At 36.1% G+C, this 16,761-nt stretch overlaps 2 protein-coding genes across 2 annotated transcripts; one reads left to right on the forward strand and one right to left on the reverse strand.

Moving 5' to 3' along the window:
- The first annotated feature begins 664 nt into the window (after positions 1-664).
- LOC125862781 (uncharacterized) lies at positions 665-13,348 on the forward strand. Its single transcript, XM_049542907.1, has 24 exons — positions 665-910; positions 1,494-1,554; positions 1,659-1,786; positions 1,870-1,925; positions 2,854-2,929; positions 3,128-3,194; positions 4,002-4,068; positions 4,187-4,253; positions 5,387-5,470; positions 5,544-5,626; positions 6,944-6,986; positions 8,025-8,183; positions 8,765-8,833; positions 8,960-9,025; positions 9,114-9,242; positions 9,316-9,372; positions 9,767-9,856; positions 10,937-11,002; positions 11,671-11,739; positions 11,807-11,911; positions 12,054-12,179; positions 12,706-12,764; positions 12,869-12,905; positions 12,996-13,348. The coding sequence occupies exons 1-24, from the start codon at positions 728-730 to the stop codon at positions 13,137-13,139; spliced, it is 2,091 nt and encodes a 696-aa protein (XP_049398864.1). The 5' UTR covers positions 665-727; the 3' UTR covers positions 13,140-13,348.
- Positions 13,349-13,802: 454 nt separating this feature from the next.
- LOC125862192 (diacylglycerol O-acyltransferase 3) lies at positions 13,803-15,756 on the reverse strand. The gene is made up of 2 exons (XM_049542204.1): positions 15,314-15,756; positions 13,803-14,793 (listed from the first exon to the last, which is right to left on the reverse strand). Exons 1-2 carry the CDS (start codon positions 15,680-15,682, stop codon positions 13,942-13,944), a joined length of 1,221 nt encoding a protein of 406 aa, XP_049398161.1. The 5' UTR covers positions 15,683-15,756; the 3' UTR covers positions 13,803-13,941.
- Between the last annotated feature and the right edge of the window lie 1,005 nt (positions 15,757-16,761).

The raw sequence follows: 16,761 nt of genomic DNA on the forward strand, positions 1-16,761 counted from the left end.
TATTGAGGACTATTTGATAAATTCAATATAACAGAGGCGTATCAACATTTCAACATTTTCTTTTGACCTATGAGGACCTACCTATTTGAAAGAAAATTCAATACTTCTTGGTCGTAAATATTTAAAATAATAGTTTATTAGTCAATTCTTATATACTCAATACTTCATATATCAATATTCAGTTGCACCATCACGACAACTATAAATATATATCTAGATCTTTCTCAATAAAGACGTATAATAAAAAACTCAAAAGTTAATCTGACAATTGTGGACTAGAAGGTGAAAAACTGAATAGAACTTTAGCTTCGTGCATTCCGTTTAGTCGTCGTTAAGTGGATAAAATATGCTCAATTTTACCAAACTTAAAGGATAGTAAATGCTCAAACTAATAGTATAGGGCTAGGTCTTTCTCAATAAAGGCGTATAATGAAAAACACGAAAGCTAATCCAAAAACTATTAAACTAGAAGGCAAAAAATCGGAAAGAACTTTAGCTTCATACATTCGGTTTAGTCGTCGTTAAGTGGACAATAAATGCTCAAACTAATAGTATAAGGATGAAATGAGACCTACCCTCAAACTTATGGGGCAATTTTGGTTGAAAACTCAACAAGAAAAAACAATACAAATATCTACAGCAAAACCCCCAAAATTTGAAAAAAAAACCGGCAGCAGTTCTTGAAATTCAAAAAATTGGAGTTTTGGAGAAGAAGAAGAAGGAAAAAATGGATTTTGATGATTGGGAATTGAGTGCAGAGGAATTGGATAAACTTGAAAGAGATGCCCTAAGGCAAATTGCTGAGCGAAATGCATCTTCTTCTTCTGCTACGACGAGTTCCTGTTTGCAATCAACTGTTTTGTCTCGCCTTCAAGGAGATGGTAATGGTTCTGGGGTTTCATATAAAAGGGTCAGTTTCATTTCTACTCATGTTTTCGGTGATACCCATTTAGGATTTTTCAACTTTTGTTTGATTTCTGTTGGTGTCTTATTGTATTTTGTAGTTCGATTATTGCACTATTTTGTTGTAGTTATTGTTCCTTTTTTTTTTTTTGTTTAGAATGGTTTATTATGCTTTCTGTAGTATTTTGCTGTGATTTCTTCAATTTCGTTATTTAGTTTTTCGATTTGCTTTGATATGCTTTTCTTTGAGCAGTGGGTTTATGGGAAACAACCTCTTTAACTCTGTTGGAGGGGTAAGGTCTGCATATACTTAACCCTCCTTAGATCCCACTTTGGGATTACATTGGGTATGTTTTTGGATTATTTCGACCTGTGTTCTTAGGGTTTTAGATTGAAAGTGTAGATTGTTTGACACATTAGGTTACGGATATTTGCATGTTTTAGTGTGTTTTTGTGGCATCTTTGAAGAATTTAGCAACTTTGGCATCCATGTTATGTAACTGTATTTATGTGCTGGTGCAACTTGAGCTAAAGTATTAGGCTTTTTCTGATAAGTAACTAAATTATTAGCTAATTGGGTTCTGTTGCAGGAAGATGTGTTATCTGCTGCACCTATAATAAGACCTTCATCAGGATATGATAAGGTCTCTGGTGAGTTTCTTGCATTTCCCATCTTAAGGTGCTTATATCTGATTTTCCAATCTTCCTGACTCCTGTATGCCTGTCCTCCAAAACCCCCTGACAAATAAATAAAGGGAAAAGCTCTGTTGGATATTCTGGGCCTCATAATGACAATCACATGAAACAGCTAACAGAAAAGCGCTTGGTTAAATTTTTCCTTCATGCGAGTGGAAATATTGCAGCAAAGTTTTCATATGATCAGGTAGCTATTGGCCTACTTGCATTATTTTGTTGAAGAGTTTCTTTTTGGATTTTTGAAACTATGTGGACCTTATTTTCTACCAGATACTTGTTGAAGCTTGCCGTAAAATCCCTAAAGCTAGTTGGAGTGCAAAAGAGAGGTATTCTTGTCCTTTTCTTTGTTATGCTTCCCTCCGCCCTCAGTCTTGCTTTTCCTTACAAATAGGTCCTAGGCAGGCAACAGAACTGCTGGTACACAACCCCCCCCCCCCCCCAACGCAACGACAACAACACTACCAAACTAGTTAGGGTCAGCAAAATGAATCCTCATTTCCAATAAACCCCGGTAAAGAGGAGATATGGGAATTTAAAGTCTAAAAGGAACAAAAAGCAATGTTTACTGCGATTCCACCCAAGTACACCAACTGATAGCAAATACATTTTCATTTTATTCTTTTTTCTTGTGACTTTAAACTGCCTTATTGTGGATGTCCAAGTATATTTGCAATCAGAATCGTAAAAAAGGAGGAAAGGATAAAGAATATTTGTTTTCTGGGAAGTACTACTCTCCCATCTCTTGAATAGCTCCATCCTTAACACAATCAATATTTGTTAAGTTTGTAGGTCGAGGATTAGGGTAGAAGGGTAGCAGGTAGTTGTGTGTTTTAGTACTTTCCTGAATCCTGAGGGAGAGGCAGGGAGCTAGCCTCCTTTTCTCATCTTTTTCTTATTCAGTAGTCTTACCTTGTATTTGCATGGTATTTTTTTCTTCAATTTTACTACTAACTGGTACTTCGATTGTTTTGTTTATCTTTCTATTTGTTGTTGTTATTTTCCTTTCTAACCTGTTATGATTACACTTCTTTTGAGCCGAGGGTCTATTGGAAACAACCTCTCTACCCCACAAAGGCTGGGGTAAGGTTTGCGTGCATCCTATCCTCCTCATACCCCACTTGTGAGATTACACTGGGGATGTTGTTGTTCTGGTGTTATCCATGTTAGAATGTGGGTTGGCCAAGAATCTTAAATCATGATTTGCAGGGATAATTTCCAAAATTTAAATGCAGTGACTGCTCTTAAATGTTGCAGGTTGTGGATGTTTCCTTTGTCATCGTTGTCTGTAGCAGAAAAAGTTCTCCATGAAATTTCTGGCTCCAATCTAGAGGTAAGGATTTCAAATCCTTTTGGTCTCCCGGAATTACAGTTTCCCAACTTCAGATGAGACTACAAAACTATTAGGAGTTAGCTTCGGTGGACCTTGTGCATATTTTTCTTCCCATAGAAGCTGGAACTTAAATATCCTAAATCCTTTTTCGCTCCTCATTCAAGCAAGCTAATGTTTGGTTCATCTTTTACATGCAAGTTGGAGAATTTAGATCCTCTGGTGCAACGTGCCATTGCTGCTGCTTCTGTGATGCCTGACCTTCGAGGTAAAATTATCACTGCTACTCTGCTTGATTACTACCATGAAGATTCCATGGTGATGCTTATCATTAAACAGATTAGCAAAGAAATAACAGAAATTGCACCATCTTTCTTCTAGTGTTTGCGATGAGATTACTGATCAGAATAGGGAGAGTAAATTCAAGAATTAGACGATGCACAGGTTGAACAACTGGTTCAACACCACCTTAAACAAATTCTTGTATGCTGGTTCTTGTTTCATTTTAGGCCCATGTATTTGATGTTGGTTTGCTAAATGCATTGCTCTCAATACCTATAAGACATTCCTTCTGATGGTATATATCGTGAAAGAAGTTGAGCATCCAATCCAAAACATTAAGGTAATGGTTGAGTTTCTCAACATCTTTAAGCACCTTTGGAATCCCAATCCATTTAGGTCAAGTTGTAACTCAACTCACTTCTGCATGTATAAAATGATTTCTGGGTTCACAAGTGAACTTCAATGTAGACTTATGAGAGTGAGAATTGACTTGGCACAGGTTGACCATGATTCCATGTGAAAGAATCTGAATATGTAATCAAATGCTGAAGGCAACTAGTGGAATATCCTTAGACCTTCATAAACATCCTTATTAGATCTTCTACAGTTCATATTGGAAGGGTCATGTTAGCATATTTTTTTATTACACTCTTGTTTCCTAGAATTTTATAGAAGGACATCTTATCCTCGTCTATGTAACACCTGCTTTTATATATCACTAAAATATTCATTTTGTATAGAAGGACAGTTCGTCTAGCTTAGTATGCTTATTCAATTCCTCTTTTTTTACCAGATCATTATGAATTTATTCCAAATAGTATTGAAACAAAGCTTTTGCCTTTTCAACGTGAAGGGGTTAGGTATGTTATACAACTCTTTTAAAGTTTTCGAGTTTTTCCCTCTATTTGTCAATATGACCGAGAGAAAGGGCACGTTGTTCTTTGACTAGAAAAGGAAGGCTTACGTTTTCCTATTTAGATTTGCATTACAACATGGAGGGCGTATCCTGTTGGCTGATGAGATGGGACTTGGAAAGACTCTTCAGGTTGTGGCTAAAACTATGTCAAAGATGTTAGTTTATAGTCATTTACCTGCTACATGATGATATTTTCATATAACGACAATATCAAGTTTGTATTGGTTATTCATTTAGGTTGCAGCCTTTTACTATATTTGATACGGAGTTGTTTTTTCCTATGATGTCCTACTTTATGTCCTAAGTTCTAGCTTGATAGGTTGCTGAGTTATTAAAATTCCCTTATGGATTGTATGGAGGTTTCTAACAGACCCTGTCCTTGCCTTTTAAAATTGGATTAGACATTCAAATTCTTTCACATAGTAGCAGAGCCAACCTTTGGTAAGCCCATTCTCACACCTGAAAGGCCATATTGAAGTTCATGTGTAAACCCCAAAATGAGGTCGTAAGCACTGAAGTGTTTGAATTATGTAAGGACTTCCAAAGGGTTTGTAAAGGTCTTGGGCCTTGCACCCATTGCCTTAAGGTTTTGGGTTGGTTGCTTAAATTATTTCGCATAACTAGTTGATATTTGATCCCCGTGGAGAAATGGTGTTATTCGTTTCCTGACGTCTGTATGAGCACTCGCATTACTTTTATCTAACCATAAGAGATACCTCAAGATGCCATTGCTGCATCCAAATGACTAGATCTAACTCACAACAGCTAAACAACAGCAACAAAGAAACCCAGTATAATCCCAAGAGTAGGGGCTGGGGTGGTAGGAAGTACGCAGACCTTACCCCTACCTTTGGGGGGGCAGGGAGGTTGTTTTGGATAGACCCTCGGCTCAAAGAGGAGCATTCAAAGCATGGTTGCAAGAAATATGATAGCAAATTAGCAAGATTCAAAGTACATGAAGCAACAAATAGTGATACACATTGGAGAATAAGAAACTATGCTGTTACTATATACTACCTTAAGTATGCCTTGGCAGAAGATTATTTTTGTTTCTTTCAAATCACAACTATATTTGACATAGGTAGTTTTGATTTTCAGCTAGCATGTGTTTATATTTCTCAATCCATAACTGATACACATAAGACCAAAAGTATGACATATTTTTATAATCAAGTTCCTATAATCAGAATTCTCTTTGACATGCATCTTTGGTTACCCTATCTCTGTATATCGTACATGCTGAATTTCTGCTTACATTGCAGGCTATCGCTGTGGTTTCATGTGTCCGTGAATCATGGCCAGTTCTTGTTCTTGCTCCATCTGCCTTACGGCTTCACTGGGCTTCGGTAAGTCAAGTTAATATTTGTAAATTATCAGTAGTTTTGCCTTATTCTCACCGTCTTTGGTGCTTTAATGCAGATGATTCAACAGTGGATGAACATTCCGTCATCGGAAATACTTGTATTGTTCAATACCTTTTTTACTATTTTTGTGAAGATGGAGTGAGTTGTTTGATGTTTTAGAGTTATCAATTATCTTGAGATCTAAATATAATGATTTTCACAAATACATTTAGTATCATGTTGCCTGCATTAGTCTTTACAATTCAATCTGGGAAGTTAGGTGTACTTCAAAATTTAGCTCTACACAATCCTTGTTTTCTCATGAAAGAGTTCACTCGAGTTCCCAGATATCCTCAATTTCATTTCAAGTAAAAATTTCACATTTTTGTTGTTACACAAGGAAAAAAGATGTATATAATGAATTAGTTTAATTTGGTGGTATAAATATTTAGTATATTGCAGCAAGTTTTGTGATAATTCATACCGTGGTGAATACTTAAGGATGTTAAATCATTAGAATTTCTTGTTCTTATGTTTTAAATGTCAAAACTTTCTTCAGATATGATTAATTGGTTGATAAATTATGGAGAAGTTGTAATAACAAGAAAATGAAACAAAAAACATAAAATGTTAAGGATAACTGAAAGTCAAGGACAGCAATAAGGTGCCAATCTTAAAAAATAGTGTTGGTCAGCCTAATTAATATGGTTTCATTTGTTGTGTTTCCGCATTATTAAATGAGTATTTCCTTGTATTCATGATATCAAGTTTTACAGTACACAAAATTTGTTCTCTTTATTCTTTTTACCCTTCAGATTTTCTACATGGTATAAAAGCATTTCCTATTAGAAACCTCAGTTGCCTCAGCATATTAGCAATGGGTTTTATGCTTCTCGCCTAGCCACTTGTTGCTCCTTTAGCCTTTATGTGGCTGATTTGGAAAGAGAGGACTAGGAGAACATTTGATGGGGTTGAGAATGTCATTCTATACTTGAGGAACAACCTCATGCTTTTAGTTTCTTTTTGGTGCACACACCAGGTCCGTACTAGTGTAGATGATTGGCATAGATGCTTTCTTCATTTGCTATTATGAGCAATCTTTTCTATTGACAAATCTCTTTTAAGGTAGAAGCTGCCTTCTAGTCTTTTAAGTTCATTCAACAAATTGGATTGAAAATACTACTTTTTTTATTTTTGAGAAGGCAACAACTTGTATTCTATTTCCACACAAAAACAGAGACCTGCCACAACAAGTTACAGGTTTCCTAATTACAATTGAGAATGGAGTATCTAGAAGATCTTCAACCCTTTTAACAAAAAATTACAATGATCCTAAGACATCCATACTTGATTCTAGATCTTCCCTATACTCCTGTTTACACCAAAAATGAAACAAAACTAAGCACTTCATCTTCATCTTCTGGATATTGTTGCTCTTGTTTTGATGGCACTTGATGTTTCTTTCTGTCCAAGCAGCCCACCAGATGCAAGCTGGTATAATTTTCCACCTATCCTTATGGTCTGACAGGTTAGCATAACTGCTCCAGATCTTCAAAGTCTGATCTATTTTCCTTGGCATTACCCAGTTCAGATCCTTCTTACTTAGAAACATTTCCCATAGTTGAAGGGTAATCCTGCAGTGTATAAAAAGGTGGGTTACAGTCTCAGCCTTTTCTTCACAGAAAAAACACCTAGGACTTAGATGTATCCCCCTTTTCATGAGGTTTTCTTGGGTTAAAACAGCTTGTTTGGCCACAAGCCAAGTGAAGCAAGAAACTTTATAAGGAATTTTGACTTTCCATATAAGCTTCCAAGGCCAGTCCTCAATCTGATTNTGAGTTATCTGGATTTTGTTCCATTCTTACTTGTTTGGATACCCTTTTATTATATAACGATTGCAATGCAGTTGACATAAATTGCCATTTCATAATATTACCAGTTTCAAAAAAAAATAAAAATAAATTGCCATTTCATTTTACTAAGTTAAGGCTCGATGAATTTTGTTTGAGGTCGCTCCTTGTTATGTTGGGTGGACTACTTAGAGGAAATGATAGATGACTTTTTGATGGGCTGTAGAACCCTATCCAGGAAATCAAAGAACCTTTTTGTTATCTGGAATTCGTTCTATTCTTATTTACTTGGATACACTTTTATTGCTTCAGTGGCAACACTTAATTGGTTCACTTTCATGTGCTGCTTTTATACTTTTATATTAACAACTTTTAAATTTTTTGAGCTATCAAAAAGACAATTGAAAAATAATTAGTGTCAAGCATCCCTCATGATGGAGGAAATGGGTTATTGTTCAGCTCAAGGCATGCAGTGGGTGTTATCCCACATTGATAGTGGAAGTGGATTGTAGTCACCTTGTATGGTCTTGGCCAGTTATCACCTCATGAGCTAGCTTTTGGAGTTGAATTAGACCCTGGACCCATTTTCTTAACAGATAGTAAATACAAGAGGCATACTGGTCCCATACTGTTACTTCAATTCAATGTTTAAGATCTTCAATGTTTGGATATTGATACTTATCTATGCTCTTGATTATTTTGTTTAGGGTAAGTTCATTGTGTTGGATGTCACGGTTGCATTTTCATGCTACTTAATGATTGTTATCCGTGATGATTTGTTTATTCAGGTTGTTATAGCAGATGAATCACACTTCTTGAAAAATGCCCAAGCAAAAAGAACCAGTGCTTCCCTTCCCTTATTACAGGTCTTTTCCTTTCTTTTATAAAGAAATGGTCTGCATGCATTTTCTCTGTGTTCAGGGGGTGGGAGTTGGTCTATATTGAGTTCTTATCTAACGGTAAGTCAATGGAAGTATTACTTTTCAGAAAAAAAAGAAAAAATGTAGACGGCCATATCACTACAGTGACCTGTGTACGGTACATGGAGGCATCTCTTGATACTTCTTACTGTTAACTTCATTCATTTAAACAGAAAGTAAATGGATATATCACTTGTGAAAGGAGGCACACATCAATTAGTCTGGTGCACCACCCTGAACTGTATGCAATATATATTTCAAGATACAATTTACAGCAGAGAATTCCACACAAGCTCTTCCTTTGTGACTTTGTCTAAAGCTTTCTCCAGTATAGAACACATCGAAATGAACAAGAAAAGAAAAGAAACAAAAAGTATCAGTTGGACCGTGGACAAATGGATCTTGAATAACAAACTTGCAAAACAAAATTGGTTTGATATTCCCATCCAAGTTGATGAGCATACATTTTCACCAAATGTATAAGTGGTACGAGTGGTCCTGATGAACTTACATGTTGACTGCTGCAGAAAGCTCAGTATGTGATATTGCTCAGTGGAACTCCTGCTTTATCAAGGCCAATTGAACTATTCAAACAGGTATATGTTCAGCTTTTATGATCAATTAAGTATTAGGCTCTGCATACAGTTAATAATGGCAGTCGAGTTTCAAATTGAAGTTCTATTTGTTGGGGGTTTGTGAGCTAAAATTGTGTGGTTTCACAGCTCGAGGCCTTGCATCCTACTGTATATAAGAACGTGCACGAATATGGCAACCGCTATTGCAAGGGTGTAAGTCAAAATTCTCCTGGATCGGAAGCCGCCTCTGAGATCTTACAATAATTAAGAAGTGCTCTAACAGGTTTGCTGAACATTCTAGGGCATCTTTGGAGTTTATCAAGGTGCAAGTAATCACGAAGAGCTGCACAGTTTAATCAAAGCAACAGTGATGATTCGACGACTAAAAAAGGATGTCCTTTCTGAACTCCCTCAGAAACGGAGGCAACATGTATAAATTTTAGGCTTACATTTGATGGTTCTAGCTGCATGACTTCATCTCATTCTCTCTCACTTTATTGCAGGTTTTCCTAAACTTGGGGGAGAAGGAGATGAGACAAGTTAATGCTCTATTTAGTGAGGTACTCCTGAATACCTTTGTGATTACACTTTTGTATCCCCTGCCCACCCTAAAATTTGAATGGGCTTTTAACCAGAAGTGCTGTTTCCTCTGCATTCTTTTATCGTCTAAGTTTATGCGTTGAATGACTTCAATTCTTCCGGAACCTCTTTGACTTTTCAACTGTGAATACCTTAACACTTGCTGTGGTATTTCTCACAGGACACTTAATATTCTATTACTCTTTTCTGAAACTTCCTTTTCTTAATTTGAATTTAAAGATAGGAATTTAGTTAAGTAAATGATGTCTGATACTCCCTGTCCAAAGATTGTAATGAACTGTCTTCAATAATGATACCTGATTTTCCTTGATTTCTGAGGAAGATATTTACTTAATCTAATGTTGTGTCCTGTAGTTGGAGGTCATTAAGGGGAAAGGTAAATCAGCTCAGTCCGAGGAGGAGGCTAATTCTCTCAAGTTTGCAGAGAAGAGCCTCATCAGTAAGGTACATTTGCAAACTTCTGTCCTGATTATTTATTTCTTTTATCAGTTTGAGAGCTGATCACTATATCAAGGACTCTTGAAAATATCATATCTGGTCTTACTGCATAATATGCTTCTCTTTGTCTCTTGATCCTTGAGAATTGACGCACAAAGTATCCCTTTCTCCAAAAAAAAAATTGCTGTTAGAATAGTGCTCCTGTGTGCAGGCGGTTTGAGAAGCTTTCCCTCTTTTGAGGCTAGTGGATCACATTCCATGACTAGTCTCATGCATGTCTTACCTGTAGGTAGAAGATTCAAATAAGGAGGACCCTAGATCATAGCATCTCTTCTTATCTACAACTTATTTCAATTAGCAGGTAGAAAACCAGGTCGAAGGAAAAGCTATGACTTCTCTTCCCCCAAACATTAAAAGATCTGTTTTCTGAACAATTCATGTTCAATGCCAGCAGATACCAATGCTTCTTCCATATTCCTACTATTATTAATATATTCCTTTAGAATCTTCTAGTATCTTGTAAAAATATTATGTATGATTTACTCCCTGTAATTAACTACTTATGTATTTGATTCTCTTTTCTTGCTTAGAACATGTCCACTTAGCTATTTAAACCCAAATGACTTGATGGAATAATCAACCTGAGTTTTCTCCACCTTATTCTAATTGTTCACATGGTATCAGACCCATCCTAATTCTTGGTTTGCCCAATGTTGGACCCCAATATTAAACTATCTATGCTCCAGTTGGCAGGCATGGGTGTGCGGGGAAGGGGGTTGAGTTCCCTCATCTGCTAATTAGGGATGTGAAGGTCTCTTTATATTGTTGTGTCAATCCTCACCTCATGAGTTAGCTTTTGGGGTTGAGTTTGGCCCAAGATGCATTTCTTATCCCCTGGCCACCGTATTTCTTTCATTGCTGGTCTATAATAATGAAATTTGACATTTCATTCTTGTTTCTTATTGTGCTCACTGCCAATTTTTTGGATTATTTTCTTTTTTTCTAAAGCTTGATTGGCTGCTTTATTGCTAGAATTGATAAATTTTACTAGAGTTTTAACCCCTATACTTTGCTTGTGGGCTGCAGATTTACACTGCCTCCGCTGAGGCCAAAATTCCAGCAGTTTTGGATTACCTAGGAACCATGGTTGAGGTGAGAAGATTTTTTGTGTCTTCTACATCCTAGATATTCAGAATACAAAGTGAAAGCATCTCCAACTTCTCTATTGAAGTGTTCTTTATTTATATCTTTCATCATGTTGGTTTAGAAAACAATATCATCTGCGAGGAAAGGGAATATATTGTTCTCATGTTGAAGAGCAATAGAGAAAGATAGCATCAGAAAATGTTGGCTTTCAAATTTCGAAGTTATTGCATTTATGTTAGATAGAAGAAAATAAACTACAGTACCAGATACACAACCTAATGACCTATAGATAAATTAGGATATTGGGAGCATTGTTGTAACTCGATGAGTTCAAAGCAACTAAGTTTCAACTTGAGTTCTAGGTGTCTGATGCCTGGCTAATGACAACACAGGTCATCTAAGACTTGTCTAAATGTACAAATTCTCATATAAACTACTTTCGAGTCAAGTGCAAGGTTCAAGCTGTTAAGCAATGCTTGGAAGGTCCTCATATCAGTTCTATCATTTAACCAAAGAGTGCTCAGACATGCAAAATGCTACTGTCCTTTTTTCTGACAACGTTTTATGCTTTGTGTGTAGAGCAGTTGCACATCTTCTCCAATATGCTCACTTCTTGCTTGTTCATATGAACTTTGATACTCTTTTTATGCTTCTTGGTTTCTTCAAACATGCAGGCAAACTGCAAGTTCCTGATATTTGCACATCATCAATCAATGATTGATTCAATACATGAGTATTTACTAGTAAGTTTTTCATATTTTAGTAGATTTTGAGAATTATAGACTACTTGAACATTCCCTTGTTTTGCAGAAGAAGAAGGTTGGTTGTATTAGGATTGATGGCAGCACTCCATCAGCATTACGACAAGATTTGGTGACAGATTTTCAGGAAAAAGAAACAATTAAGGCTGCAGTGGTAATGTCATTAATCTGTTTATAATTAGTCAAAACAGCGTAATTTTCCTGTTGGAATGATTTCCTTATCGATCCTTAAATACAGTTGGAAAGTGAGATTATGTAGGATGGAAAATAATATTGTTTTAACTATTGTATTGTAGCTTTCCATCAGAGCTGGGGGAGTTGGGCTAACATTAACAGCAGCAAGCACAGTGATATTTGCAGAATTATCATGGACACCAGGTGACCTTATTCAAGCCGAGGATCGAGCTCACAGAATTGGCCAGGTGAGCTACAGAATGTTGTATAATTGTTTCAGGATGACTTCTCTGCTTGAATTATTTTCAAATCTGCTAGTATGCCTGGCTTGGCTAGTTTTCTGTTGCTGCAAGCTCAGATATTCAATGGCCAGTATTGACCACACTACTTTACTTCAAGAATCACCCTCTCCATGACTCTCTTTCCACTTGAGCTTTGTATATTAGGAATGTGTGTGTGATTAAGCAGTCTTGGCAATGAAACTCATTGATGTCCAACTCCAGCTTCATCCATTACAGTGCTCGTTTGCAGAGTCCTTAAATTCATCTTTGACATACTTAGCTCTTGATGGTTCCTTAGCACTTGAAATAGAAAAATAAAATGAGTATAAACAGCAAGACACTGATTTATTTGCGGTGTTTCGGTATTACCTGTCTGGATTCCAATACTTTTGTTTAACTACTGAGTTTATGGGTGCCTCTGTGTGTCCATTTATCAGAAGAGCTAAGTATCTAAGAATTCCAGAGTCAGAACTTTAACAAACTTCCTTTCTAGGTGTCCTCTGTCAATGTGTGTTATCTGCTGGCGAATGACACTGTTGATGACATAATTTGGTATGTTCCCTTATTACTAGTAGAGATTTCCAATTTATTCAACTCTGAACGATACCAAATGTAGAAACTATGGTGTAATGGTTATGTTTACGTCTCTTGTACAGGGATGTCGTTCAGAGCAAGCTAGACAACCTCGGACAGGTCTTCTTCTACTTAATTCTTTATGTGCTTGAATACTTAAGGTACAAAACTGACACCCTAAGCTAATAAAGCTACAACTGTATATGACAGATGCTTGATGGCCAGGAGAAATCATTGGAAGTTTCGACTAATCAGTCCCACAGCAGCCCTTCAAAACAGAAGACCCTCGACTCCTTCATAAAGCGCTGTAATAACTCACCTCAGGACCCCAGCAAAAAACACTGTCGTGATTAGGCCACTCAAGAACAAATATTAAACCCCCATCTCTATACACATTAGAGGAGATTGGAGATGTGTATATTCGACTAGTATATCATACTGTTTAGCAAGTAGTATGGTGTATTCCCTCATATTTGTCTGATAGATGTAGAGCTGTTAGAGATGCAGCTTATGGTGAAAACATTTTTTGTTTCAACTATTTTATCGCAAAACTCTGACTCGAATATCGAATGACTATTGATATTCGATCAATCAACTACGCCTTAATCCCAAAATGAATCCCAAAATGGGGCTGTACATTTCATGTCTTAATCAAATCCCAAAATGGGGCTGTACATTTCATGTCTAAATCAATCAAGCATTTTTTTTCTTGGGTTCTATTGAAGTTGTAATCACTCATTGCTATTTTATCTTATGATCATTCAAAATAGATATGTTATGATTGATGTTTACAAAATAGGTATAACAACACATTTTCAATTAACTAAAATGAGTGTGTTTAGTCCCTTCATATAGAAGATATGTTATAGGCAATTAGCAATCATGTTACATTTGCTAAGCTTTACAAGCAAAGGTGTTCAAAAATGCACAATTCAAATCATTTGAAGATTAAATATGTTAAATCAAACATCATAAGGACTAAAATCAAAATTTATACCAAATATAAAAAGAATAATCTCACTATATAATGATAATATTCACATAAATAGCAAACTTTATCTATATTGCTGATATTTACATAACAAAAAAAGATTCAAACTCATTGCCAAAATCCCAAAAACCTACCTACTATATTGCTAATGAAAGAAAAGAACATTTAAGGCAAAGCATTAGCCAGCCCTACTTCTTGATATCTGCCAAGTAAATTGGCTGCAATTAGACTCACATCCTCTAAGCCAACCCCAATACATAGAGAGTTACTAGTAGTTGGAGTAGAGCTAACAGCAACCGAGTCACCGGCTTGGAAAGCTTCCGAGCTGCTGCTACACCCTGAAACTCTGACATTAGGACCAACTTTACACTTACCCATGCATTTGCAACCAGAGACTGCAGCTTCAATCCCAGCAACGCGTTGGAATTCTTCTAATAACGCTCCAGCGCCCAATCTCTTGCACTTACCACCCATACATACTTCGATTCTCTTTGTCCCCTCTGCTGTTGTTGTTGTAGCTGCTGCTATAGATGATACATTAGACCTACTGCTGCCTACATTGCCAATGTGACAATCACTAGCTTCCAAGCAGCATTCGCCTTTTTGCTCAGGGACTGAAAATTCTAAACTTGTCGTCTTCCCAGTTGATTCCTCAGTGGAAGTTGATGGCATGCTTGAGATCTCTACTGTTGTATCCACTTCTGGAGTTGAAAGGAAAGGATTTAGTGTTGCATTCTCAAGTGCTCGATCACACGCTTCAGGAATTGTTTGAGCAAGTGTTCCGATTTTCAGGCTTTTCATGTCAACCAAATTTTGACATTCATCATCACTTGATTCACTCGATTCTGAAGACGAGCTTGAAGATGATGACATTGCACAGCTCCTTGTGTTGCTCTGTACTTGACTTGCTGCTACTTTCATCTTCATTTGCGCTTTTTCTTCTTTTCTTTTCCTCTTCAACTCCTTCTCCTCTGCCTTTAGCTGTTGAAGCTGTCCCAGCAATAGATCCGCCGCCTCCTACATAGAGATAAACAGCAACATGAATAAACTAGAAGAGCAATAACTAAATCTACTAGCACGAATAGACGGGCGCCTCTACAAGAAAATCACACTTCCATTGTGTTCCTACTAACTAAACTTGGCAAATCAACAACAGGGGAAGGGGTTAACATTGGAGGATTAACCAAAATATGCTGTTAAAAGTGCTAATCATGTTCAACAAAATCACTAATCAACAAAATCGATAACACTGCAACAATCATTCAATGTCCCACTTCAAAAACTTCATTCTTTTTGCCAACAATATCTAGCAAGATCTAAGCTTTTACAAATTGCTATAAATTTCACATGAACTTCACCTAAACCACATATAACAAAGCCTAAGCCTATTCAGAGACGGATCCAGGATTTTAAAACTCTACCTTTGATCCTATAGTATTTTTTCGATTGATCCAAAGTACTTGATTCAGATGAACCCGATGCAACAAGGCTATGTATAATTGCTAAAGCTAGTAAGCATAATTCATAAAAAACTTACCGAAATTGTCTTCCCTTGAACTTGATCAACCAAATCAACATCACAACCAAACCCTAATCCCATCTCATTCAAATTCGACAAATTCCTCGTCAAACCCTTAAGTAATTTCATCTTCTTCTTCGTTTTCTTCAACTCCCCCATATCCTTCTCTTTCTTCTTCTTCCCACACCTAATAATTCCACCTCTACCAGAAGAATAATACTCCAAACAACCCTCATCGTAAAACTCACAACCCACTAATTCCTTCTTCACCGATTTCAAACTAAAACATGAAAATCTACAACTACGATTCAATGGATTGTTGCTAATTCCGGCACCGGCGCCGGTGACTGAAGGAAATCGGCGTAAAACTCCGGCAGAGGCTTCCATTATGATGATCAAATTCTTGTTCAACTTTACACTGAACAAGAATTTTTTTTTTCCTATAATTTATAAAATTAATTTTTTTTCTCTTCCTTTTTTTATTATATAAAGGAAAAAAAAATTAAAAAGTTTGAATAACTGATGTAACTGTTTTCTGACGTGGAGGATTTTGATTGGTTGAAGATGAGGTGGATGATGACGTGGCATGTACACTCGCTAAATTGTGACAGTTTTAAGTTTCCCACGCTTTTTCTTATTCCCGCCACGCGTTTGTAGTGTTCATTGAACTGTTCGATTGAGTTTTAGGGAAATGGACGGCTGTGATTGTGCCAGGTAAGTGACACGTAGTGATGTGGAAATTGATTACGTGGCAGATTCTGCGGTGTCACTTTTTTTTTGTTTTTTTTTTTAAGTTAAGATAATTATCCTAGGAAATATTTTATTAAAAGAAATACTCCTCCATTTCAATATGTTTATCCTATTTTTTTTATGTCCGTTTAAAATAGGTTAAATAAATTGAAACGGTGAAAGTATTAAATTTTAAATAGATGTTATTTCTATATTTTAATTTCACTATTAATGAAAGACTTGAACCTGAGACTTTTAACTAAGAGCGGAGGGATTCTAACAGTTTCATTGATGTTATGTTGATAAATGAACGTTCGTGTCACCTTAGTGTAATGTTCATATACACTACATCAAAAGAGATATTTAGTTGCGATAGATTTTTTTTTTAGTGGCAATGTTTATGATCGCCTAAAATATTTAGAGATATTAATTATATATGCATATTAAACCATAACAAAGGAAAAAGCTAGAACATAAAAAAGAAAATTGTTGATTGTGTACCTGCTTATTACCAAAGTTTGAAAAAATACGATATTAATTAGAGCCTTGAATTATTAATTATTAAAATAAAGATAAGGTCTTAAACTAATTAGCTTTAGAATTTGTTAAGTTACTTTAGGAGCAAGCAAATAATCTCTTTTTGGGGTTTCTTTGCTTGCACGACTTAAAAATTCTCCAAATTGAAAAAGGATTATTTATTCCTTTCCTTAATCAAGTGTGAAATTAGCAATTTACAA

The sequence above is a fragment of the Solanum stenotomum genome, chromosome 4, assembly GCF_019186545.1.
Source record: "Solanum stenotomum isolate F172 chromosome 4, ASM1918654v1, whole genome shotgun sequence".
Lineage (NCBI taxonomy): Eukaryota > Viridiplantae > Streptophyta > Magnoliopsida > Solanales > Solanaceae > Solanum > Solanum stenotomum.

What these genes read in the sequence shown, in the direction of transcription:
- LOC125862781 (XM_049542907.1), top strand. Translation starts at nt 728, where the DNA reads ATGGATTTTGATGATTGGGAATTGAGTGCAGAGGAATTGGATAAACTT. An exon ending in CTGGGGTTTCATATAAAAGG is followed by an intron (nt 911 to 1,493) that starts GTCAGTTTCATT and finishes GTTCTGTTGCAG; the next exon opens with GAAGATGTGTTATCTGCTGC. An exon ending in CAAAGTTTTCATATGATCAG is followed by an intron (nt 1,787 to 1,869) that starts GTAGCTATTGGC and finishes ATTTTCTACCAG; the next exon opens with ATACTTGTTGAAGCTTGCCG.
- LOC125862192 (XM_049542204.1), bottom strand. Translation starts at nt 15,682, where the DNA reads ATGGAAGCCTCTGCCGGAGTTTTACGCCGATTTCCTTCAGTCACCGGC. An exon ending in TTCAAGGGAAGACAATTTCG is followed by an intron (nt 14,794 to 15,313) that starts GTAAGTTTTTTA and finishes ATCTCTATGTAG; the next exon opens with GAGGCGGCGGATCTATTGCT.